We start from the raw sequence: 26,061 nt of genomic DNA, 5'->3' as shown, positions 1-26,061 counted from the left end.
GGTTACTGGCCCAACGTCTAACCACTAGGCTACCTGCCACTAATGAAGCTGGTAGAGATAATTCCAAGAGTGTGCAAAGCTGTCATCGAGGCGAAGGGCAGCTACTTTTGAAGAATCTCAAATATAAAATATTTTTTGATTTGTTTAACACTTTTTTGGTTACCAAATGATTCCATATGTGTACCTTCATAGTTTTGATATCTTCACTATTATTCTACAATGTAGAAAATAGTTAAAAAAAAAGAAAGAAAAACCCTTGAATGTGTAGGTGTGTCCAAACCTTTGACTGGTACAGTATATATATTTATTTTTAAGACTGGAAATTCAAGAAAATAATTACTGTGACACAGAATCCTAGTCTTGGCACAGGACAGGCAAAGCCTAAATGCCTGACTACCATGTGGCAGATTGTATTGCAGTGCTTACTTTGAGTCAACAGTCTCTAATCTGAACATTGGTCTCTGGTTCCACCTGCTTGGCATACACAGACACTAGCAAACACTACTGTCATCGGGGAGGAAGTCAAGATAGAGCAGTTGGAACCATACATGGAAGGAGAGAGAATAAATCTCTAAACATCATTTTAGTCAGTGTGTGTGCATGTGCGTGTGTGAGAGAGTACATCATGGAGGGTGGTGAGTCGTTGCTGTGCGTGTCTGCAAATGCATTAATGTGTATGTATGTTTATGTGTGTAACTCTCCCATTTTTGTAATAAAACATGTAACCCATAGCTCTGGCTGGTGTGTGTAATTACACTTCCCATCTGCGTTCAGATGAAGAGAAAGAGGGTTCAGACCCAAAGGGAAATGGGAGAGATGGAAAAAGAAGTTGGCAAAGAAGCTGGACATTTTGGCTGGACAGATAAAGCATGAAAATCGAAAGAGCAAATTTTATGTCGACAGAAGTCTATAGGGAGAAATCTTTGCACCAAAAGAAATAATTTTATTTGAACCTGACAAGCAACATGATGCTTTCTAATTTTTCTGTGCAACTGACAAACTTAGAGCCTTTTTGACACCCCCATGTGGTACACTACCCACCAATTTGGCAACATGTACTGTAAGTGCAACTCATTTTGGGTAATAATACATAAGGTTTGTCATTATGTCCCTCAATAGACTCTCAGTCTTTCAGATCACCGAGCACCAACTAGTGTGTGTGGGGGGTCTGTTAGTGTCTACCGGCAATATAGACTAGAATGAAGCTAAATATACACTGCCAAAATGTTATAATGCAGACAGATTAACACTTGCAAATGACAACATTTTGAACAGGGTGAAGGACAGGGAAGTGAGATGATTCCCCATATCATAATGTAAATATGACAAAATCTTTGACTCATTAAAGAATTGATTAATTTGTTTCAGTAGTTTGACTTTACAAATAGTTCTACAGTACGTTTGGACCAGTGTTTCCAGAGAATTATCTATGACTGACAAGCAAATTTGATTTAAGAGAGCCAGCTTCCCTTGTCAATGATAAATCCTAGTGCAACATTACGACCCTGAGCACTAGTGACGAAACAATGCTAATGGCTGTGGTCTCAACTCTCGATTGACGCAATCCCTTTGTGGTGTGATAAGCAGCAGTCATATGTTTGCTTCCATGATGAAAGTCACATCATTACCATAACCTTACTGTACACATCAGAGATGTGGCTGAAGATATATCATTATCATCAATATCATTGCGGTATTAAAAATGTAAATACAGCCGTGATGATTACAATTAGAATTACACATCTGATTTTGTCTGACCAGGGGCTTGCAGAGAAGCAAAATAGCCTCCACGTTGGCAGAGATTGCACATTGTCCACAGTTACCCACCGTCATTTGCTGGTGAGGTCTCTACCCTGTTGTCCACAAATCAGTGAGTGAGGATAAACTTGAAAATTCTTGTCTTTTATGACCATGAAACCCACTAAAGATGAGCAGTCCAATAGTGCCAAGGTCTCCTTTTATTGTGGAGATATCCCCACTGCTCCACAAGAGAAAGGTTCTGTGACACAAAGGGGCCCCTGGTATCTCCAGGAATAGAGTGTGCTACAGTCAGAACACAAGGATTTCACCGCTCCTCTTTTTCTTGTTATTATTCCTCAACCTGTGAGGCTCAGAAAATGTCTCCCTCTGATTGTTACCTTCCATTATGAGATGTCTCTTTTTGGTTTCCAGTTCAAAACAAATGTCCTGTCACCCTCAATGGTGGGATGGGGGTTGGAGGTTAGCATTTTGTGCTGGTTGTGATCATGCGAAGGTGGGGGGCGGGTGGGGATGACTTTAGCCTGACTTTCTTGCCACATAAAAATGCTACACCTTTCACTTTGGAACAGATTGGCTAGAAATGCTACCTTAGGCCTCTTCCAGCAAACACAAAACTGCTGGTAAATCTATTGGCTTAGCATTGTGGCTTATCAGTCTGACAGTAGAGATCTGACAGAGCATTTGCTTTGGAAGGAAGGGAGAGAGGGGCAATGTGGGCTAAAGGAATGTGTCTCAAGAGAAAATAACACGTCTGGTCTGGGTTAAAGGTGAATGCCTCCAAGTCCCAATTCCACTGGTCCAGGGGTTATTGTGGTCAGCCTGTGCCGAGTTGTTAAGATTAGGGTGACAAGGCTAGAATTTGGAGTGCTTGTTGGTTGGGAGAGAGGTTCATGGAGTGGAGGAGCGAGGGGCGGATAGTGGAAGGCTAGTGTTGTCAAGAGCTTCAACAGCATACCTCATTCTGTAGGGGAGTTACTGCCATCTGTCTGAGCTGAAATCTGTCTGAGCTGAAAAGGAGAAAGAGGATCCAGAATTAGACATGTTAGATCAGACAAAGGGAATCCCCATTCTACAGATCTATTTTTCAACCAGACATCTCTTTCGCTCAGATCCAATAGATTTACTGCTGCACGCTTGACTAAAGTAACATTAGCGTGTTATCAACCCTGACATCAAGAGTATATCTTCCTTCATGGTTGTACATTTGTGTCAGCACCCTCTCTCAGATCAGGTCAAAAGCTATGGCAGTGGTGAGGGAAACATTGCATCTATGCTGACAAAAAAGGTCATTTTATGTTTGATGAAGAAAAGTCTGTATATTTAAACAATATGATCAAACAGTGCAATTGCTTGCATCAAAATATGCTGCAAAGCAGCACAAACACAAAATACCCTACACAGAGTTAAACCGGACATCTTTATGTTTTCAAGGGCTTTTTGAAAAACTGTCAGACTGTTTGATATTTTTGTGATATTTCCACACCACCCTTAGGGACAGGTACAGGGCAGAGATGATGGGAGGGGGACCACCTTGAGTCCTCAGTAGAGGGCGCCATGAGACCAACCTTTTCTGCCTCATTTGTTCTGATTGCGTATTCGCAGGCACCTCCTCTTTAGCGGCGGCTCCAGCTCGGGGCTCCCTGCCCCTGCTGCCAGGGGAGCGCTGATGCTGCATGACACGATGTCCGTCTTGTCGCTGGGCTTTGGCAGGGGCTGGATGACACAGCCAGCCTTGGGCAGCAGCAGTGCATAGGCGTGGTCGTCATCATCGTCCAGATCCATAAGATTGCCGTTGGCTTCCAGCTTGCCTTCCCAAGTGCCCCCCTGCACTGCCTCCTCACTTGGGCCCCTCTTACCTGGTTCCCACTCTGGCACCAAGCAGCTGTTTTCCTTCAGCGCCTCCAGCTCCAGCTCGCAGTTGGCTGGTTCGCCGCAACCTCCTCCTCCTCTCCGGCCAGGGTCAGACAGAGGTGTGGGTAGTGTGCTCCGGCTGGGGCCGTCTGTGTGTTGACTGCTGCCATTTACTATGACATCACAGGGGGCAGGTGGGCTGCAGGGGTGGGTCCGTGGTGTGCCAGGGTGATTTGTTAGCTGGGTATTGTAGGAGTTTTGGTTTGGCTTTGGGGATGGTGATGTGGCCTGGCTACAAGGCAGGAAGCCTGGCTCCAGAGAGTCACTAATGGCCTCCCTGACCTCCTGGCTCATGTCCTCTAGGCTGCTGTCCCCCTTCCCCTGCCCAGATGCATTCAGAGGGGATGGTCCAGAAGGTGGGGGGCTGGTTGAGTCCCCATCTCGTTCCACCTTTACCTGGACACTGGGCACCACCCGCTGGATGACCTGCTGCAGCCGCGATCGCCGGCCCAGAGTCAGGTCGATCACGCCCTCTGGAAGGGAGGCCGTGGTGGAGGCACACCCCGGACTCTCAGTCTTCACGGTCAGGTCCACCACGTCAGTCCTACTCCTCTCAGAGCCAAAGCGGGCCAGATTGTAGCCAGAGAAGCCTGGGGAGTGCACCCCGGAACTGGAGGGCCCAAACTTGTGATCCCCTCTGGAGGAACCAGGGGAGAAGGGCCTGTGGTCCTCCCCTGATGCACTGGGAATGGGGTTGTTGTTGTTGCTGGGTTTGTCCTTGGAGGTCTTGGGGTTGAAGGGGAAGGGTATGGGAATAGGGATGGGCACCGGCAAGGGCACGATTACAGGGTAAGGGACCAGCAGGGTTGGCGGGGGAACCAGAGGGGCGAGGGAAGGCATACCAAAATTCATCATGGGTGGCATAAGCATGGGCCCGTTTGGCATCATGTTGGAGTGGAAGGGAAAACCGGGTATGTGTAGGCCTGGATGGGGTGGCATCATCCCTGGGGGGTTCCCTCCCAGGTTGGGGTTGTTAGAGGGATGGTGGTGGGGTGAGAACTGTGTCCTGTGCATAGGGCTGGATGGTGGACCCAGGTTTCTCGGCAGGGGTGGTGGTGGTCCGATGCCAGGGATCATGGGGTTGGACAGGGGGCTATTAGGGCCTGGGCCGTGGGGAGGTGGGCGGAGGAAAGGTGGCCGCATCTGCTGCATCATCTGGTGCTCCATGAAGAAGGGCAGGGGCACTGGTCCCCGGGGCGTCATCACCATTGGGGGGCTACCCAAGGGGACTCCCATGGGAGAGTGCAGAGAGGGGTGTGAGGGAGGGGGTAAGGTGGGGCTCTCGTGGGGTCTGGGCGTGGGGTTTTTGGAGGAAGGGGAGCAGACAGTGCCTGTCTCAGAGGGAGAGGCAGCGGTGGAGCTGGAGGGGACTGGCACAGAGGGGTTTCCCCCAGGGGAAGGGGCTTTGCGACGTAAGTCACCCAAGGGCGTGCCCCAGGACTCGGGGGTGAGGAGCTGCGCCCCGGTGCTGCTCTCCGACTTGCCCTCCACAGGTCCGTGTCCTGGGTTACACAGGCCCCCTGGCAGCGCCGCCTGAGTCTCTTTGTAAAAGATATCCATCTTGTACTGGTTCAGGCATTTGGCACTACAGAACTGCAGCCTCCGTTCACCAGCACCAAAGTCCAGGTACTCCTTGGTGTGGCGGATGTGTTTGCACCAGTCACACACCTGTAACACAAAACACAAGACAAAAGACATCATCAGGTAGAATGCATTAGAGATACAACACATAAGCAGTTAAAAAAAGTCAGCAACATTGCCCTTTTGCCATGTGGTTATTCAAACCACTTTGGTAAGCAGAATGTAATCTCTCAGCCTCATACAGTATCTGCAGATTAGGTACACTAAAACCTGGATTGTAATTAAATTAACTGGTCAAATTTTGTTTTGTTACACCGCATTAATTTTGTTTGTATCCGCATTACTGAAACCCATCTGTATTTTTGTGCTTCCATTGCATAATGGCACATATATAGTCTATATGTAGTGAGGGAGACAGAGAGATTTTCATACTAACTTCACACTGCTATGACCCTTCAGGTACAGGTAATGTACAACACATGGTAACATATTGATGAATGATTACAACTTGAGGAAGAAGTAGCTTTCAACTGGCTTTAAACGTGAGTGCAAATCTGGATCGGCGTACTTAAAGCTTTTGAATGAAAAACACTTTGTCCAGACATGTAATTCACATTTACACCTGCCATGGAGTTTCCACCTCTTAAACTTCCTTCATAAGGAGGAACCACTCCGATAAACCTGAATCCACTGAGCCGTGTGTGACAGTGGCCACAGGCACAGCCGCAGGACATAACAGCCTCAAGTAAAAGGTTTTCCCTGTAAGGAATGATCATAAGTGGGGGTAGATGAATGTGGTGGCTGGGTGAGATGGACAGACGGAGACAAGAGAACAAGCTGCCAGTAGGGGGCATGGAAGTGAGAGTGACAGCTGGGTGGAGTTTTACATGTTCTGGTGAAAATGGCTGCTGAGAACCACCTAGGTGGGTGCTATGATGCATCGCTATTCACTACTGGTGTGCAACTTTAATATGAGTGTTTTGGATATTTTTATTGCATAAAAAAGATTCTGATTAATGAATTGACTGCATTAAAATGGACATGACTGCATTCAAGTAGAATTGAATGCATTAAAGTGGAATTGACTGTGTTTAAATGGAATGTGATTATCGAACACAACCCCGGGGGCATTACACACAGGGCAGAGGAGCAGCCTGGCACAGCTTGTCAACACTGTGGGATGCCAGGGCCTTGTGATGCCAGGATATTTTTCACTGGCTACAAAAGTTTCCAAAATGCTCACTGTGAATGTTCAATCATCATGTGGCTGTTCGTTTCCATACGGTTAGTTTCATTAGTGTACCTGAGATAATGAACATGACCCTGGTGAGTGGATGGCAATGGGTGGGCCAGGGAGATGGGTACAGCCCGGGCACACAACTCACTCTCCCAGCTCAGAAGGACGTGACAGCGACTCACTGAAGATAATTAAAGCATTAATCAGCTGTCAGACCCACGAACGACCGTCCATCCATCACACACACCATAATCCCCCTTGTTGAATGCTAATAAATTGTGGGATGCTACTGGAAGACGATTAGGTTCGGCTCACAGACATACATGTACTGTATGATCCTTATGATCCTAACCATTTGATGTTTCAGCGCTCACATATATGCCTGCCACACTTGAGTCAAAATTTGATTTGAACACGCACACAAGCACGCAAACACACACACGTCATGGCAACTTCAGATTTGGAACGGTCATGGAACCCTCATAATAATATGCTACTCTTGTGTCATCCTCCTCTGAACCCTGGCCTGATTCATTGATTTGTACCTAATTTTTCACTAAACTAGATTTTCCATAAAGTACTTAGATCTCAGTTGATAGGCCACCCTGATTCATTCACTCTTCTTTAATCTCTCTTTTCCATCTCTTCCCCGTCTCTCAACTGACAGATCACACATGTCAAAGAGATGGACAAATCAGTCAATGACAATCTCATCCATAATTGGATTTTAATGTTAAACAGAGGTCTCCTCCATCACTAGATTTCAGTCAAATGGCCACTGTTAGAAAGGCTGTCATAATGTAGATATGACCATCAGAGACCATATCTGTAGTGCTCTTTACTGTTATAGTGGCGCAGCATTACAGGACCAAAGACTAGTGTTCCATATACTGTCAGCCTGGTTTCATAGACTAGACGTAACATAGTAAACAAAATCTGGTACACTCAAATTAGTATGATATGTTACGTTTGGTATAGGTACATAAGACAGAAGGTTACGTGTTCAAATCTCATCACAGACAACTTTAGCATTTTAGCAAATTAGAAACTTTGCAACTACTCACTTTGTTTCTCTATATATCATACGAAATGGATAATGGATATCCACAAATTAATGTTACGTCTAGCCCTGAGTCCAGGTTGATACTGTAGCTCGGTACTCGTACAGGTGAGTGATCAATAGTCAGCCCTTTAGCCTTGATATCAGTAGTCTTCTTTTTCAACTGTCCATTTAGTACACAATGAGCCATATATTTTTTTAAAGTCTGAAAAGTGCTCTGAGAGTTGGGTTCAATGATGGTAAGCCTGGATATTTTAAATTATAAATGTGTTGACATTTTCTTGGGCTAAAAAAGAAGACAGATGGAGAGCAATTAACGACTTTCTGCACTGTGAGTAAAATTTCACTGTGCATTACCCTAATGGAGTTATTTTTTCTCTCTCTCTACTCACATCCTCTCCTGCACAAAGATGTTTGCAGTTGAATGTAATTATGGTCATTTATTTCAACCACAGCCATCATACTGGCGGTCGCTCTGGCTCGGTTTAACCATTTGCTTTGCTGTAGGTAATACCAAGCTACCTGGGCCTCCCGAGTGGTGCAGTTGTCTAAGGCACTACATCGCAGTGCTAGCTGTGCCACTAGACATTCTGGGTTTGAGTCCAGGCTCTGTCATAGCTGGCTGTGACCGGGAGACCCATGGGGTGGCGCACAATTGACCCAGCGGTGTCTGGTTAGGGGAGGGTTTGGCCGGGAGGGACGTCCTCACCACAGCGACCCCTGTGGTAGGCTGGGTGCAATGCATGCTGACACGGTTGCCAGGTGTATGGTGTTTCCTTTGACACAATGGTGCAGCTGGCTTCTGGGTTAAGTGGGCATTGTGTCAACAAGCAGTGCGGCTTGGTTGGGTTGTAATACTGATTTCTAGTTTGTCTAGAGAATTCAGGCGTTTTTGAAAACCTGTCCATCTCGCTAACCATCTGGTTAAACACTTAACAAAGTGATCAGCAAGGGAACAGTTTCTGATACTGTGTGTGATAGTATGTGCTGGAGGAACAATATCTGATGCGGTGGAATGTATTATTTGGGAAATTATATTATGGGGACCAGTATCTGCTGGGGGTACAATATCTGGATCATGATGATCTTATGAAGCTTGCAAAACAAAGTGGGTATATTCCATCACAAATCATGTAAATGCATTCATTGAACCTGACACGATTCAAATAGAAAATGGCCAATGTTGTAGAGCTAATCTTTACATGTGAACCGCATGTCCAATTCTATTACTGGATTGAAATGTATTGAAATGTCACCAAAAACAATGGTCAAGATAAAATTGGCAGAAAATTCCTCATTATGGATCTATGAAGAGAGAACACAACATCTGAATCTAACACAATGCAAAATGAAAATGAGAAAATAAAACAATTTGAATGAAAAAAGTATGTGATTCACTTTAAATCAATGTAATTGTTTTATATATAACTAAAGGCTAACAGTACATTCTCTAAAAACAAACCTCTTTACATTATTCAACACATCAAACAGTCATTAATATCAAAATATGTCATTACATTTCTAGCCATCAAAAACTTAAACTCTATCTTTGTTAAACGTTTTAGTCCTTACAAGCACATCGCTGTTTGTCTTGAAGACAAGCCTGGGCGTATCCTTAGAATAGCTGTGCTGGGGTAATTTCTCACCACGGCCGTCTTCGTCTCTCGCCTGAGGGGAGAAATAACGGCCTCTTTTTACGAACGGACAAAATAAACAGGCGGACAGAAAAGAAGAAGGGAAAACAACAACAAACTTATGAATGGAAAGACACTGACAAAGGTAAAATGGTGAACATGCATTTGGGTTGTGGAATCATATGCAGGTTCTCAGCATCATAAAATAAAGCCATGTGGAAAGTGTGTGTGTGTGTGTGTGTGTGTGTGTGTGTGTGTGTAGTAACTATAGTTAATTGTTCACATTGACAGCTAAAGAGCCTAGATGTTGTATTGGCATTATGAACTGTGAAAGAGGGGAATTCTATGAGATTGCACATTAATCTAAACATTGTTATCCGGGGAGTAAATGCTGCATTAATCCTATTTAAAGACTTCCAAGGAGAAACAACTGTTTAACAATATCACAAGCAATGTCTCAGTAATAAAGGTTAAAGGAAAGAGGATATGGGATTTAAAATTCACCAGCACCACTGGGTTGACGGGATGCTCTCTCTTTTTACATTGGCACTAGACACTGTGCAGTCTATAAGCATTGAAATTTACACACACACACACACACGCAAGCACACACACACACACACACACACACACACACACACACACACACACACACACACACACACACACACACACACACACAGATGTGTCATTGTGTCATTATCCAGTCTCCATTTTGTGCTGTGACCCTCTGGTCTGGTGCCAATTCATTTACATATAGTGCTAATGAGGTGCTGGCACAGTGAACGAGGCATGAGGGGCACACACACACATACACAAACAGAGAGAGGGAGAGAGAGAGCGATGGAGAGAGAGATCAACCAGCACCAGACATAGTGTTGGGTGACAGTACAGTCATACAATGGGGACACCACGTCCTTTACTGGGAATCAGGCACAACTGTGTTGTATGACGAGACTGAGAGTATGAAGTAAAACTGACTACCTGGTGATAAACCCACACATTGGCTATGAAAGTGCCTACCCGCCATGGGTAAAACATTTGTCCATCCAGAGAAGTCAAGCTGCATTTTGAAACAACTTTCCTTCCAAAAAATCATATAATCATTGGCCATCATTTCTAATCATCTGTTGCAGTGATTATGGGTGACGATGTCCCACTCTCCACTTTTTGGAAGGAAAGCTGTTTCAAAAGTTACTCTTCCTCAAAATACTCCTTGGCTATTAGAAATGTTATTTACGTAAATATTACCAGAGCTTATTCCCCTGGAAAATCCAGTAACACTTTTTATCACAGAAAATATGTGATGTCTTATTGTTGGAAACACTATGACAACTAAATACAGTTGCAGTCTGGCTAAAGTGTCCGGTGTAAACATGGCATCACAGTTCCACACCACCGGTATCTGTGCCCATTGGTGACTAAGATGCCCAGAGGCAGTGGCACACCAGCTGTCACTGTGCAAGCCTCCATCTGGGCATCGGTGCCTGCCCAGGTGTGTGTGCTTTTCACCTGTCAAGAGGTGTGTTTCCCAAAAGGTATACCCTCACATATATACACACACACACACATAACCACAGCAATGAGAAACAGACAATCATGGAGACGTCCCATCGCACAAATACACACACATACACACTCACACATTCTCAAACACATCTAGCACAAATTCACAACTTTCCACCCACCTGGGACAACTCACATCTTTGGGCCAACCCCCTCCTTCTGTCCTCTCATTAGATTAACCAGCTAATGGGAAATGTTCCTTGAACATTCTCTTTTTGCTCATGTTTGGTTGTGGGATAACAAGCTTGTTAAAGCTTGTCAAGTAACTTATGTACTGCTGTTGTAAAAGTGATCTTCATGTCATATTACAACGATCTAGAAAGTCAGTGTTTATTTATCTGACTAACATTTGTTCTGTCGGTAGGTGCGCTGATTGGTCCAGCCAGGCCTCTTTGTTGTGATTTCTAATGATCATCAACCTTTACCGAAAAAAGAAATACAAAATCTAAGCCCGAAGCTATCTTAGCAGGGATAGTTAGACTTTGAGAGGAAGAGAGAGCATGATATGACCATGTCTGTGTGGTGCAAGTTCAAGCTCCAGTTTCTTCCCTCAAACTACTCTCTAACTACTCTCCCTTTCCCTTTTTTTGTATTAATCGCTGTCAGCCATGAAATAATCACCTCCCTCACGAGGCTCTCCTGCTGCGACATGGGGACCTATAGGTTTCCTAGCCAGGACTGAATCACAACGAGGACAGGTAACACACTTCATCAAACACACACACACATACACATCTTATTCAGTGTGTCTTCCTTGATACTGGATCCAGATGGTAAAGTAAATTGCAGAGTGTGTCAGAGCAGTGCAGGCAACCGACAGCCTGTGTATAAAAATGTGTGTCTGTTTGAGGTGATGTGACATTACTGGGGTTACGTAAAGAAGCACTTGCCTGGAGGGACCTCAGAGACAAAGACAGAGATGGAATTTTACAGGTCTCTAGAGGTGTAAGGAAAGATTCCTGAGCCATGAAAAAAGATAGACGTATTACATCAGAAATGGGCTGTAAAATACAAGCTAGGGCCTCTTCACTTGGACTTTACCCTCTCTAGTGCTTTTACATGATGTGAGGGGAGGCCTGAGAGTGAGAGTGTGTGTCTATGTTGAATGTCTATGTGAAATAAACCAGACTAGTCATTAGATGAGCTCAAAACTGGATCAAAACTCTTCTACCCCCAGCCACCCTATCACATGGCTGAATGTTGGTAATATTCCTGGTGCACGGGATGGATGGTGTTGTGCAGTGGCAATGGAAGAAACTGAATCCTCCTCACCCGCGCTCGCCATAAGAGGAGATTGGATTACGCGGACGAAGCAGCTGTAGATATTTAGCGAAACATGATGCGTCTCCACTGCCCACCCCTACGCCACCCTACTCGCTATGTCCTGGCTCCCCTTTCAGACACAAACAGACAACATACGTTTTCAGCCATGCCATTTTTTTTTGTTGGAAAAACTGGAAGGTTTGGAGTTGTGGCCAATCTTGTGGGTGCATGAAAAAAGAAACATGTGGATATCACTTACACAAATGGCCTGCATGAATGTGAGAGTGTGAGACATAATATAGAATCTGCACCACCTCAGCAGACAAGGACTTAATGTGCTCTAGTCATGTCTGTTTTCCTAACGTGGGAATTCTGTCCCTGGATAGCTCTTCACATTGGTCCTTACTCACTGAAATACAATATCACTTCAGTTGTTCTTTTGTTTATATATCCACATACAGCACTCATAGAAGTGTCAAATAAACTTAGACTTTAGTGTGAACTTTCTCTTTAGGACTAGCAATACTTAACACATGTGGGAGAAACCACAGCAGGTACAAGGCAACTCATGCTATGAAAATTGATAATGTGAACAGAAAAAACTGGATTCCCGTACAGTATCTTAAATTATCAGACATATGTATACTTCCATTTCAACAGCCGGTAGCATACAGAGCTATGCTAAGTGATTATGTTTTGATGAAAAAAGGGAAAGGAATAAAGACATAAATAAAAACATATCATACTTACACTGTAATTCCTTACATATCCAAGCTTAGGTATAAGAAAGAAAGCAGAATGTTTAACTTCAGAAATCAGGACAAATTAAAACACTATTTACTTTATGGTCTGTCTTTGGAAATATATACTGATAATTGGAACCAATGCATGTTTGAAAGTCAACTGCATAGGGTATGACTGAAACCGTGTTCCTGCATGTTCAATGATGAAACCACAAGCCAAGGATGGACATTGGGTTTGTGTTATTCTACTACACTGGGTACTCAAAAGAAAGGCCAAACTCAGGAGCGAAATATCCAAAGTACCTAGGCTTCTGGGCTCCTCACCCAGCCATCTAGTGGAGATATTGTACAAAGTTGAAAGTTGGTCAATACAATTCCTAAGGACTGACAAGTGTCCTACAGCATCTTAATCTGAGAAATCAGGAAGAGTGGATGTAGGGAGGAAGTGATGTATGTCAGTACATGTATGTACCACATGGTCTTGTGTGCACTTGCATAATTGGTTCATTAATGAGATAGGAGTGTTAAGAAGGAGTTTACCTTGTTTCTCTTGAAGTAGGCTCGGCGGCAGGCGGCAAAGCACTTCTCACTGCAGAAGCTCTTCAGCTCAGTGCCCATGTTGAGGGAATAGCGTTTGACGCCAACCTTCTGACACCATGCGCACATGATCTGGACGTTAGACACATCCTCGTCTGGGGGACCACAAACACAAACAGACACAATGTGAGGATAACTGGATAACACTCCAGCCACCCCCCCCCCCCCCCCCCCCCCTCCTCCACCCACCCAAACAATCTGACAGCCACCTGTCAAATCTCATCATGTGAATGAGCCGAACAACAATGCATCCTGACAGTATTCCCCTTCCAGGCAAAAGAGGACAGTGCTTCCCACCCCAAGGGTTTTTTGCTGCAGTCATGAAAGCAGTTAGAGACATTCTAACTAGACAGAGATGCCCTAAGAAATCGCTGTGGACAAAAATTGTTTGTAGATTTTAAAATGCTTCAGCTGAAGTCTACCTAATTAAATTGCAGAGGGCTTCATTGGAGATTCATTAGAACATGGAAACTAAACACCCTCCATGACATCAAATGGGTCTCTCATCTTAAACAAGGGTTGCTGGGTAATTTACATTGCTTTTTTAGCCCCTCAGTGTTGTACTATGTGGAGAGACTTCTTCCTGGGAGACTCACAATTATCACATTATGACTAAGTGTGTGCAAAGGTGAAAAGAAATGTGCCCATTAGTCTTTCACCTCCCTTATCACACTGTGGTGGGTACTGGGAAGGCTTTTTCCCTCTTGTTAAGCTTAATAGATCTATAGTGCAAATCTGTTTTAAAGGAAGGACATTTTCAATTAAGGGGAATAACTCCCGGGAGGCCCAAAGATAGCACCGTGGCCACAGCATGCATATGTTATGCTCCTTTATGCTCCTGCTGCATGGCCCATATTGAGAGATCTCTGTAGAGGTAGGTGTGAATGGGGGGTAGAAAATATTCTTGGGGAAGTTGCCCCTCTACATCCCTCCATTATTGCATTGTTTTAGAAAATCTATGTCTAAAGTCCCATGGCAACCTGGCAGTAATTAAATAAAATATTTGGCAACAACAAACAAGTTGAAGTGTGGCAGGTAGCCTGGCGGTTAAGAGCGTTGGGCCAGTAACCGAAAGGTTGCTAGTTTGACTCTCCGAGATGACTAGGTAAAAAATCTGTCGATGTGCTCTTGCGCAAGGCACTTAACCCTAATTGCTCCTGTAATTCGCTCTGGATAAGAGTGTCTACTAAAATGTAAAGTGTTCATTTGAAAGCATCTAATTATTTTTCATACAAAAAGGTCACTTGACGTGGTATGTTTGCATTCAGAATTTTCTGGCCTTTTTCTCGGCTCTCATTATGCGTTTCCTTATTAATGAAGTCACATCTGCTGGGAGAGAGCCTTGTACTGTAATTATGCAGCGCCCATATTAAATACCTCTATCATCCAGTGTACCTGCACCTCAAAAGCCCCTCTATTGCTCTTGCAGGGCATATGAATAATTCAAAAGGGGTACAAGTTGGATGGGCCGGTGGGAGGGGGAGTGGGAGGGGGAGTGGGGGCGGTTGGTGTTGAGCTGTGAGAGAGGGACCATACCATCTGTTTTTCACCCTGTGCTGTGTGAGGCTGTGAGGCCGCCTCTAGGGTGATGCCATGGCACACTCCTCTCCCCATGCAGGCTGATGAGCCTCTTGAGTATCACGGCACACTTGTGGTTCAATGAAGCCCTCTGTCCATGTACATTTCCACTGAGTTGACCAGGTGATACTGACACTTAAACAGTTGGAGGAGGGGAACCTGGGGTGTCTGTCTATGTATTTACAGACCTTTGTTCCTCATTTATCAAGTGATTGTAAAACTGACAGTGGATTTGAGCACTGAAATGGCAGTGATTCGTTAGATTCGTACTACACTGTTATGTATACTTGGGATTCGATTGTAGGATCCATTCTGATAGTCTTTAAAGTGCAAGCTTAAACACATGCAGTATGTTTGTTGATTTTTAGGTGTGTGTGAAGTGTTTTACCTGCTGGTGGCTTGATCATGGGGGGCGGGATCAGTGGAACTATGATGGGCATGTTCCCATGCTCCCTGGTGCTGGGTGTGGAGGTGGACGGGGTGGTGGAGGACTCTGTCACTCCGTTCCTCAATGTCGGTGTAGAGTGGGTGCTATTGGCTTGGTTTGGGGAGACATCACTATTCTCCCCCGATCCTCCTGGGATTTTTGGTAAAGAGTTTTCTGAGGGAGACAGAGTGAGTGTGCTGGTCTTTCTGGACTTGCTGTATGTAAAGCAACAGAAATGGACATCATTGATCACTTCAATGAATCCAAACAAATATGCTTTTGACGCAAGATGGGTGTCCTTTGTGTTACCCTGGAAACCATGTTGGCATCTTTGATTAGATAAGGCCCTACTGTATGCTTGCTCAATGCCTAATGTGAATTTCTACAATTTTATCCAACATTATAATCAGGGATCACCATGTAGAGATTCCAGAGACACTTGTTTAATCACCAATAGGAAAGCAAAGTGCAGTTTTCTGCTGAAACATAACTACACCATAATGACTAGATGATGCAACTACAGCAGATTTTGAACTGGATAGCCTAACTGAATTGCCTCATCAATCATGATAAACTACTGCCAAGGTGCAGCAGTACTTTCCCCAGCCTCTGTCCCTGACCCTGCAGAGGGAATTTGCAACTCAGCATAGACAGTAAATGTCACATTTTGCATCAATTGTAATACCACTTGCAAAACCATATTTTTAGATGAAGAAGTATGCTCCTGTGCACAGAACATAGCTTTTTCAATGAATCAACAACTGCAAGGACCAGATAAATGAATATCTGTCTCCATGGTTATGCTCACCTTTCAGGACAGAGATGTGTGGATGTGTCTCTCCATCTGGGTAGTTCCGTATGTCGATGTTGTCCTGGTCTCTCAGGTCCACCTTGTCATAGCCATACCAGCCAAGCAGCTCATTCATGGTGTTCTCCGCAAAACTCTGCAAGACAAGAGACACAATATTTGTCATTAGGATTAACAAGCATGAACTCTGTTTCACTATTACATCACGGGGTAATGAGGGGAGCAGTGAGGGATAAAAGGGGTTGTTTGCATATGAACAAGGTTTCCACCCCCAAAACACACAATAAAGGAAATGCTTGTTTTATGAAACAAATCTACATGTTTTTTGAATGGGTTGCTCCAATTTCCTGCAATAAGGCTTAATATATTCACAGTAGCAATTATTCACTGATGGCAGGATCCTAACTAGAGATACATGCACACGTATTGGATCAGGACAACTTGACAGCTGACTTATCCCAGACTAGTTTGATCAAGGCCTCAATTTACCAGCACACAATCTAATAGTTTGATCATAGCTTTTTACAGTTAATTTTGTGAAGCAATCCACATGAGTAGCATGTAACAAGTCTATACTGATCACAGCACAACAATTCCACATTGTCTACGTATCATACGTTATACAGAATTCCCAACCCATTAAACCATGACTGAGCACGACCGCAGAACATTTTCACTGCACTTCCACTGCAAATCTACACAGGCAGTAATATCCAGTTAACCCCACCTCACATCCTTACATGTAAGGAGCACAATAGTGTTATTCTATTAAGACAGAACCTCTGCCACTCATACATTAAACTTGACCATCTGAAGACACTCATAGTAGAATCGTATGTAGACAGAGTTTGGTCATCTTTAGATGTCGATCACCATATAAGTTCAAAGATGAAAAAGCCTGGAAGGAGGAGAGATGACTAGAAACGATTCGGTTGGCCGTTTTATTTGTGGATTAATTGTCGGAGTAGAGGACCTTGTGCATTTCAGGTAAAATAACAACTCAATGTTTATATCCCATGACAAATTAGTTTGCAACAACAAGCTAGCTAAATAGGACAAATTAGCTAGCAAGTGCAAGCTAACTAGACAAATTGCCATACACGTTTAATGCTTTTCGACCTGTCCCCAAATTATGATGAGAGAGACTATCTCTCTCTCATCATTACTCAATGCCTAGGTTTACCTCCAATGTACTCTCTTCCTACCATACCTTTGTCTGTACATTATTCCTTGAATCTATGCTATCGTATCCAAAAACCTGATCCTTTTACTCTCTGTTCCGAACGTGCTAGATGGCCAGTTCTTATAGCCTTTAGCCGTACCCTTATCCTACTTCTCCTCTGGTGATGTAGAGGTTAATCCAGGACCTGCAGTGCCTAGCTCCACTCCTACTCCCCAGGTGCTCTCATTTGTTGACTTCTGTAACCGTAAAAGCCTTGGTTTCATGCATGTTAACATTAGAACCCTACACCCTAAGTTTGCTTTATTCACTGCTTTAGCACATTCTGCCAACCCGGTTGTCTTAGCCGTGTCTGAATCCTGGCTTAGAAAAACCACCAAAAACCCTGAAATTTCCATCCCTAACTATAACATTTTCCTAGAAGATAGAACTGCCAAAGGGGGCGGAGTTGCAATCTGCAATCTCAGAAAATAGTTATGTCTTACTATCCAGGTCTGTACCAAAACAATTTGAGCTTCTACTTCTAAAAATTCACCTTTCCAGAAAAAAGTCTCTCACTGATGCCGCTTGCTATAGACCACCCTCTGCCCCCAGCTGTGCCCTGGACACCATATGCGAATTGATTTCCCCCATCTATCTTATGAGCTCGTGCTGCTAGGTGACCTAAACTGGGACATGCTTAACACCCCGAAAGGTTGCAAGATCGAATCCCTGAGCCGACAAGGTACAAATCTGTCGTTCTGCCCCTGAACAAGGCAGTTAACCCACTGTTCCTAGGCCGTCATTGAAAATAAGAATTTGTTCTTAACTGACTTGCCTAGTTAAAAAAAGGTTTTAAAAACGGCCTTCCTATAATCTAAGCTTGATGCCCTCAATCTCACACAAATTATCAATGAAACTACCAGGTACAACACCAAATCGGTAAACACGGGCACCCTCATAGATATCATCCTAACTAACTCGCCCTCCAAATACACCTCTGCTGTTTTCAAGATCTCAGCAATCACTGCCTCATTGCCTGCATCCGTGATGGGTCTGCGGTCAAACGGCCACCCCTCATCACTGTCAAACACTCCCTAAAACACTTCAGCGAACAGGTCTTTCTAATTGACCTGGCCGGGGTATCCTGGAATGCCACTGACCTCATCCCGTCAGTAGAGGATGCCTGGTTATTCTTTAAAAGTGTCTTCCTCAACATCTTAAATAAGCATGCTCCGTTCAAAACATTTTGAACCAGGAATAGATATAGCCCTTGGTTCACTCCAGACCTGTCTGCCCTTGATCAGCACAAAAACATCCTGTGGCGTACTGCATTAGCATCGAATATCCCCCATGATACGCAACTTTTCAGGGAAGTTAGGAACCAATATACACAGGCAGTTAGGAAAGCAAAGGCTAACTTTTTCAAACAGAAATTTGCATCCTGTAGTACAAACTCAAAAAAGTCCTGGGACACTGTAAAGTCCATGGAGAATAAGAGCACTTCCTCCCAGCTGCCCACTGCACTGAGGCTAGGAAACACTGTCACTACCAATAAATCCACAATAATTGAGAATTTCAATAAGCATTTTTCTACGGCTGGCCATGCTTTCCACCTGGCTACCTCTACCCCGGTCAACAGCTCTGCGCTCCCCACAGCAATTCACCCAAACCTTCCCCACTTCTCCTTCACCCAAATCCAGATCGCTGATCTGGACCCCTACAAATCAGCCGGTCTAGACAATCTGGACCCTCTCTTTATAAAATGATCTGACGAAATAGTTGCAACCCCTAATACTAGCCTGTTCAACCTCTCTTTTGTATCGTCTGAGATTCCCATAGATTGGAAAGCTGCCGCAGTCATTCCCCTCTTCAAAGGGGGAGACACTATAGACCCAAACTGCTACAGACCTATATCTATTCTACCCTGCCTTTCTAGGGTCTTCGAAAGCCAAGTTAACAAACAGATTACCGACCATTTCGAATCTCACCGTACCTTCTCCGCTATGCAATCTGGTTTCAGAGCTGGTCATGGGTGCATCTCAGCCACGCTCAAGGTCCTAAACAATATCATGACCGCCATCGATAAGAGGCATTACTGTGCAGCCGTATTCATCGACCTGGCTAGGGCTTTCGACTCTGTCAATCACAACATTCTTATCGGCAGACTCAACAGTCTTGGTTTCTCAAATGATTGCCTTGCTTGGTTCACCAACTACTTCTCCGATAGAGTTCAGTATGTCAAATCGGAGGGCTTGTTGTCTAGACCTCTGGCAGTCTCTATGGGGGTGCCACAGGGTTCAATTCTCGGGCCGACTCTCTTCTCTGTATACATCAATGATGTCGCTCTCGCTGCTGGTGATTCTTTGATCCACCTCTACGCAGATGACACCATTCTGTATACCTCTGGCCCTTCTTTGGACACTGTGTTAACTAACCTCCAGATGAGCTTCAATGCTATACAACTCTCCTTCCGTGGCCTCCAACTGCTCTTAAATGCAAGTAAAACTAAATGCGTGTTCTTCAACCGTTCGCTGCCCGCTCCTGCCCGCCGGTCCAGTATCACTACTCTGGACGGTTCTGACTTAGAATATGTGGACAACTACAAATACCTAGGTGTCTGGTTAGACTGTAAACTCTCCTTCCAGACTCACATTAAACATCTCCAATCCAAAATTAAATCTAGAATCGGCTTCCTATTTCATGCTACCCTCGTAAAACTGACCATCCAACCGATCCTCGACTTCGGCGATGTCATTTACAAAATAGCTTCCAACACTCTACTCAACAAATTGGATGCAGTCTATCACAGTGCCATCCGTTTTGTTACCAAAGCCCCATATACTACCCACCACTGCAACCTGTATGCTCTAGTTGGCTGGCCCTCGCTTCATACTCGTCGCCAAACCCACTGGCTCCAGGTCATCTACAAGTCTCTGCTAGGTAACGCCCCGCCTTATCTCAGCTCACTGGTCACCATAGCAGCACCTACCCGTAGCACGCGCTCCAGCAGGTATATCTCACTTGTCACCCCCAAAGCCAATTCTTCCTTTGGCTGCCTCTCCTTCCAGTTCTCTGCTGCCAATGACTGGAACGAACTGCAAAAATCTCTGAAGCTGGAGACTCTTACCTCCCTCACTAGCTTTAAGCACCAGCTGTCAGAGCAGCTCACAGATCACTGCACCTGTACATAGTTCATCTGTAAATAGCCCATCCAATCTACCTCATCCCCATACTGTATTTATTTATTTGTATTGCTCCTTTGCACCCCAGTATCTCTACTTGCACATTCATTTTCTGCACACCCTACCATTCCAGTGTTTAATTGCTATATTGTAATTACTTTGCCACCATGGCCTATTTATTGCCTTACCTCTCTCATCCTACTTAATTTGCACACACTGTATATAGATTTTTCCACTGTATTTTTGACTGTATGTTTTTTTTATTCCATGTGTAACTCTGTGTTGATGTATGTGTCGAACAGCTTTGTTTTTGTCTTGGCCAGGTGTCAGTTGCAAATGAGAACTTGTTCTCAAGTAGCCTACCTGGTTAAATAAAGGAGAAATAAAAATAAATAAATACATATATATATGGCTCAGAGTAGCACTATTGTCTCGCACGGACAAGGGGGCTCACCATGGAGTAGGGCGGGTTGCCATGGAGATCACCCGCCTTGCCTGCCCATGGGTGGGCCCGCTCAGCCCGAACCTGATGAGACACGAGTAATTTCATTACATTCTGGCATTGAACTGTCAATCAAATAGTACTCAATCAAGCATTTAATTGTCAATTACTGGCTGCCCTGTCAATACCACTGGATCAGGGTGGTAATTTTATTACATGAAAGCGTAATCAACATCAGTTATAACATCAGCTCGGAATCAAAAACTGCAGACGTGGAATCACAAGGCATGATATACAAGTAACATTTAGCCAAAGAAAAAAGGCAATGTTTTAGAAATACAAGCACTGATAAACTTATATCTTACACCAAGAACAGACTGAGACAAGACTGGGCTAGCTGCTTCACATGCCGATCATGTATATATTCATACCACATCTACTAAAGTGAACATCATGTCAAATCAATAATAATTTTGTTTTCATTATGACATTTGTAATCTATGCCCTAACCGATAATTTGCTTGTCAAAAGTTGCCTAAGTATCCATTGATATTACTGCCAGTCTTTAGCAGGGATGACCGGACCCTTAAGTGAGGTTATTCATAACAATCAGTTGGTCCAACACATTGGTTCAGGGTGAGGTGAGTTACCCCAACATCAAATTGGAGTGCAGCTGCACGAGACCCGATGGTAATGCCTGTGGTAAATTTGGGTTGACTTTGAATATCCCTATGGGGCTAGTTAGTCTGTAAATTACACAATGTACATGTTCAAACTCCAATAGCTCCAAATTTCAATGTCTTAACCCCCCCCCCCCCCCCCCCCAGGACTGAGTTTGGGAAACCCTGTCTTAAAATACCAAATCTAAAATAAGTCAAAATCAGCCGTCCTTAAAAAAAATGTTGCCTTCTGCCCCTCTAGAGCAGTTGAATATTCCAGGCACTGGGTGTCACTAAGGACGCTGAGAGGCATATCCACCACTTCACTGAGACTTCTTAGTCACTACACTCACAACAACATAACATGACAAGACACAATGTCTGAGTTTCATCACCAGTCAATGCCAATACTCATGGAGATCAAAAGATATAAACACATCAATAGTTTGTGAAAACAAAATCTAAGAAATCATGACATCAAACACAAAAGGTCAATTGAAGTTTGCCTGAGACAGGTTCAATGAAAGAGTTTGTAGTCCCTACTATTGTCTCGGTTCGATTCTGCTGCGCTACTTCTTTCAACAACTTCTGAGGTTTTTACATGTTACAGAAGAACATTGACTCTTGCTTGCCCATTGACTAAGTGCGTGTTTGACTCAGATGTGACTGGATCACATTACTCAAACAAAATGAAAGGGTATAAAGCCAGCAACGGTCATCTGTCTATCTCTCTCCGTCTTCAAGAAAGTTTGCCCACGTCTTTGCTCCCTGTCCCCTCTGTCACCCTGCCACTTCCAGAAAGAGGGAGTGGTAAAGTGAGTGGAACCCAATCTGTATGGCAGGTCATGAAAGCAGCACACAGGCTTGATGAGGAGGGAGGCAGTGCTATGGTGCTGTCTGGTCACTGATAGTCAACTGTTTATTACAAATGTGCAAACTCTCTGGACTGTACTAAGCCTCTTCTATGGCTATCCAATTGATCAGGCTTGTCCTACAGAGTGTCCTTCAACCCTGGTCCTACAGGACTTTGTTTCAGCCCAGGACTAACACACCTGATTCAACTAATCATCAACCTCTTAATCAGTTGAATCAACAGAGATCAAAAGTGATCAATGTAGAAACAGAAGTATGAACAAACTTTAATATAAGAAATGGTTGCAAAATACCACTCAACCCCAATCACAGCTCTGCGAAACACTGACTTGCTGCCAATGTTCAACAAACTTTAGCAGTTTAGAATAATGATATTATTTTAATACAAAAGCTTGTTTCCTTCAGTTAGTAAGAAGTGAAAGGTAGGGGCGAGCAGGGGGAATCCGATACCTTGGGCAGAAACCAGAGTAGGTCACAGTACACCATAATAAAAGTCTCATTGAGTGGGCCCTCCTTCACTCTCCTAGCCCAGACTTTCTCCCACTGCTCCGATTTCATTTCCCCCTACCTTCCTTGATATGTGATCCTGTGCAGACGCTCAGGTTTCAGTTTTTACAGCTTAGGCAGCCTATTGCTGTATACATTCCTTTCTCCCCTGCTCTTACCCAGCACTATCCCCTATTCCACCAAGTATCTCCTTGATTACTTACTGTGGCTTATTTTACCATGGTGCACATTAAAGCAGCACAAGATGAAGGAAACACTGTCAGACTTAGATTTTCTGAGGTATGATCTCTCACAAGGGCACATTGTGTGGTGTTTTTTTCTTTCTTTCTTTTTCAAGCAGACGAGAGACGAGGGAGAAAAGAAAGAACGAAAAGTTAAAAGGTTTAAAGTAGCAAACAGGCCTTCAGTTTATGGTTAAGGGAGAGAGTTAAACTGTAGCATGTTTGGCAGAGAATGTTTAAGATAGTGGCTTTTGAGATAAATACTGTATCTTATGGAAACATGGAACTTGGGCTACTTTTTCATCTGTATCCGCTAGTCTTATTAGTCTTTGTTTAGCAGTAACAATTTTGTCACACTGTGACATACATTGCCTTCAGAAAGTATTCACACCCCCTTGACTTTTTCCACATTGTGTTGTGTTACAGTGTGAATTTAAATGTATTACATTGAGATTTTGTGACACTGGCCTATACACAATACCCCATAATGTCAAAATTGAATTATATATAGTGTACCAGTCGAAAGTGTTGATGGGGCTACTCATTTAACGTTTTTTCTTTATTTTTTACTATTTTCTACACCGTAGAATAATATTGAAGACATCAAAACTATGAAATAACACATATGGAATCATGTAGTAACCATATTTTAGATTCTTCAAAGTAGCCACCCTTTGCCTTGATGACAGCTTTGCAAACTCTTGGCATTATCTTAACCAGCTTCACCTGGAATGCTTTTCCAACAGTCTTGAAGGAGTTCCCACATATGCTGAGCACTTGTTGGCTGCTTTTCCTTCACTCTGTGGTCCAACTCATCCCAAACCATTTCAATTGGGTTGAGGTCAGGGGATTGTGGAGGCCAGGTCATCTGATGCAGCACTCCATCACTCTCCTTCTTGGTCAAATAGCCCTTAAACAGCCTGAAGGTGTTGGATCATTGTACTGTTGAAAAACAAATGATAGTCCCACTAAGTTCAAACCAGATGAGATGGCGTATTGCTGCAGAATGCTGTGGTAGCCATGCTGGTGAAGTGTGCATTCAATTCTAAATAAATCACAGACAGTGTCACCAGCAAAGCGCCCCCACACCATCACACCTCCTCCTCCTTGCTTCATAGTGGGAACCACACATGCAGAGATCATCCATTCACCTTCTCTGCATCTCACAGTGGTTGGAACCAAAAATCTCAAATTTGGATTCATCAGACCAAAGGACAGATTTCCACCGGTCTCATGTCCATTGCTTGTGTCTCTTGGCCCAAGCAAGTCTCTTCTTATTATTGGTTTGCTTTAGTAGTGGTTCCTTTGCAGCAATTCGACCATGAAGGCCTGATTCATGCAGTCTCCTTGGAACAGTTGATTTTGAGATGTGTCTGTTACTGGAACTCTGTGAAGCATTTATTTGGGCTGACATTTCTGAGGCTGATAACTCTAATGAACTTACCCTCTGTAGCAGAGGTAACTCTGGGTCTTCCTTTCCTGTGGCGATCCTCATGAGAGCCAGTTTAATCATTGCGCTTTATGGTTTTTGCGACTGCACTTGAATAAACTTTCAAAGTGCTTGAAATGTTCCGCATTGACTGACGTTGATGTCTTAAAGTAATGATGGGACTGTTATTTCTCTTTGCTTATTTGAGCTGTTCTTGACATAATATGGACTTAACTTTTAACAAGGCACACCTGTTCATTAAAATACCTCATGAAGAATGTTGAGAGAATACCAAGAGTATGCAAAGCTATCATCAAGGCAAAGGGTAGCTACTTTGAAGAATCTCAAATATAAAATAAATACAAATTGTTTAACACTTTTTTGGTTACTACATGATTCCATATGTGTTATTCCATATTGTTGATGTCTTCACTATTATTCTACAATGTAGAAAATAGTACAAAATAAACAAAAACCCTTGAATAAATGAGTAGCTGTGTCCAGACTTTTGACTGGTACTGTATACAGTATATATAGATATATATTTTTTTAATTAAATAATAAAACATGAAAAGATTAAATGTCTTGAGTCAATAAGTATTCAGCCCCTTCGTTACGGCAAGCCGGAATAAGTTCAGGAGTAAAAATGTGCTTAACAAGCCACATAATAAGTTGCATGGACTCACTCTGTGTGCAGTAATAGTGTTTAACATGATATGTGAATACTACCTCATCTCTGTACCCCACACATACAATTATCTGTAAGGTTCCTCAATCGAGCAGTGAATTTCAAACACAGATTCAACCACAAAGACCAGTGAGGTTTTCCGATGCCTCGCAAGAAGGGCACCTATTGGTAGAAAATTTAAAAACAGACATTGAATATCCCTTTGAGCATGGTGAAGTTATTCATTACACTTTGGATGGTGTATTCTTTTTATTTCACCTTTATTTAACCAGGTAGGCCAGTTGAGAACAAGTTCTCATTTACAACTGCGACCTGGCCAAGATAAAGAAAAGAAATGCAACAAAAACAACAACACAGAGTTACACATGGGTTAAACAAACCGTAGAAAAATGCTTATTGAGATTCTCGATTATTGTGGATTTATCGGTGGTGACAGTGTTTCCTAGCTTCAGTGCAGTGGGCAGCTGGGAGGAGGTGCTCTTATTCTCTATGGACTTGACAGTGTCCCAAAGTTTTGGGGAATTAGTGCTACAGGATGCAAATTTCTGTTTGAAAAAGCTAGCCTTTGCTTTCCTAACTGACTGTGTATATTGGTTCCTGACTTCCCTGAAAAGTTGCATATCGTGGGGGCTATTCAATGCTAATGCAGTACGCCACAGGATGTTTTTGTGCTAGTCAAGAGCAGTCAAGTCTGGAGTGAACCAAGGGCTATATCTGTTCTTAGTTCTACAT

At 43.6% G+C, this 26,061-nt stretch overlaps 1 protein-coding gene across 3 annotated transcripts in view; it reads right to left on the bottom strand.

Moving 5' to 3' along the window:
- Positions 1 to 281: 281 nt before the first annotated feature.
- Positions 282 to 26,061, bottom strand: part of LOC139375118 (sine oculis binding protein homolog (Drosophila) a) — a 31,205-nt gene continuing 5,425 nt past the window's right edge. Inside the window, exons 2-9 of one of the 3 annotated variants that reach the window (XM_071116593.1) lie at positions 20,965 to 21,036; positions 16,167 to 16,302; positions 15,320 to 15,532; positions 13,297 to 13,448; positions 12,764 to 12,787; positions 9,123 to 9,218; positions 3,327 to 5,340; positions 282 to 2,768 (exon numbers count right to left, since the gene is read on the bottom strand). In XM_071116593.1, the coding sequence (XP_070972694.1) occupies positions 3,337 to 5,340; positions 9,123 to 9,218; positions 12,764 to 12,787; positions 13,297 to 13,448; positions 15,320 to 15,532; positions 16,167 to 16,302; positions 20,965 to 21,036 (2,697 nt within the window). In that variant the 3' untranslated portion in view covers positions 282 to 2,768; positions 3,327 to 3,336. The remainder of the gene's footprint in view (positions 2,769 to 3,326; positions 5,341 to 9,122; positions 9,219 to 12,763; positions 12,788 to 13,296; positions 13,449 to 15,319; positions 15,533 to 16,166; positions 16,303 to 20,964; positions 21,037 to 26,061) is intronic. The other 2 variants (XM_071116594.1, XM_071116595.1) reach the window with 2 other exon arrangements.

The sequence above is a fragment of the Oncorhynchus clarkii genome, chromosome 19 (genome assembly GCF_045791955.1).
Source record: "Oncorhynchus clarkii lewisi isolate Uvic-CL-2024 chromosome 19, UVic_Ocla_1.0, whole genome shotgun sequence".
Taxonomy (NCBI): Eukaryota; Metazoa; Chordata; class Actinopteri; order Salmoniformes; family Salmonidae; genus Oncorhynchus; species Oncorhynchus clarkii.
This window is presented reverse-complemented; position numbering and strand designations above follow the sequence as displayed.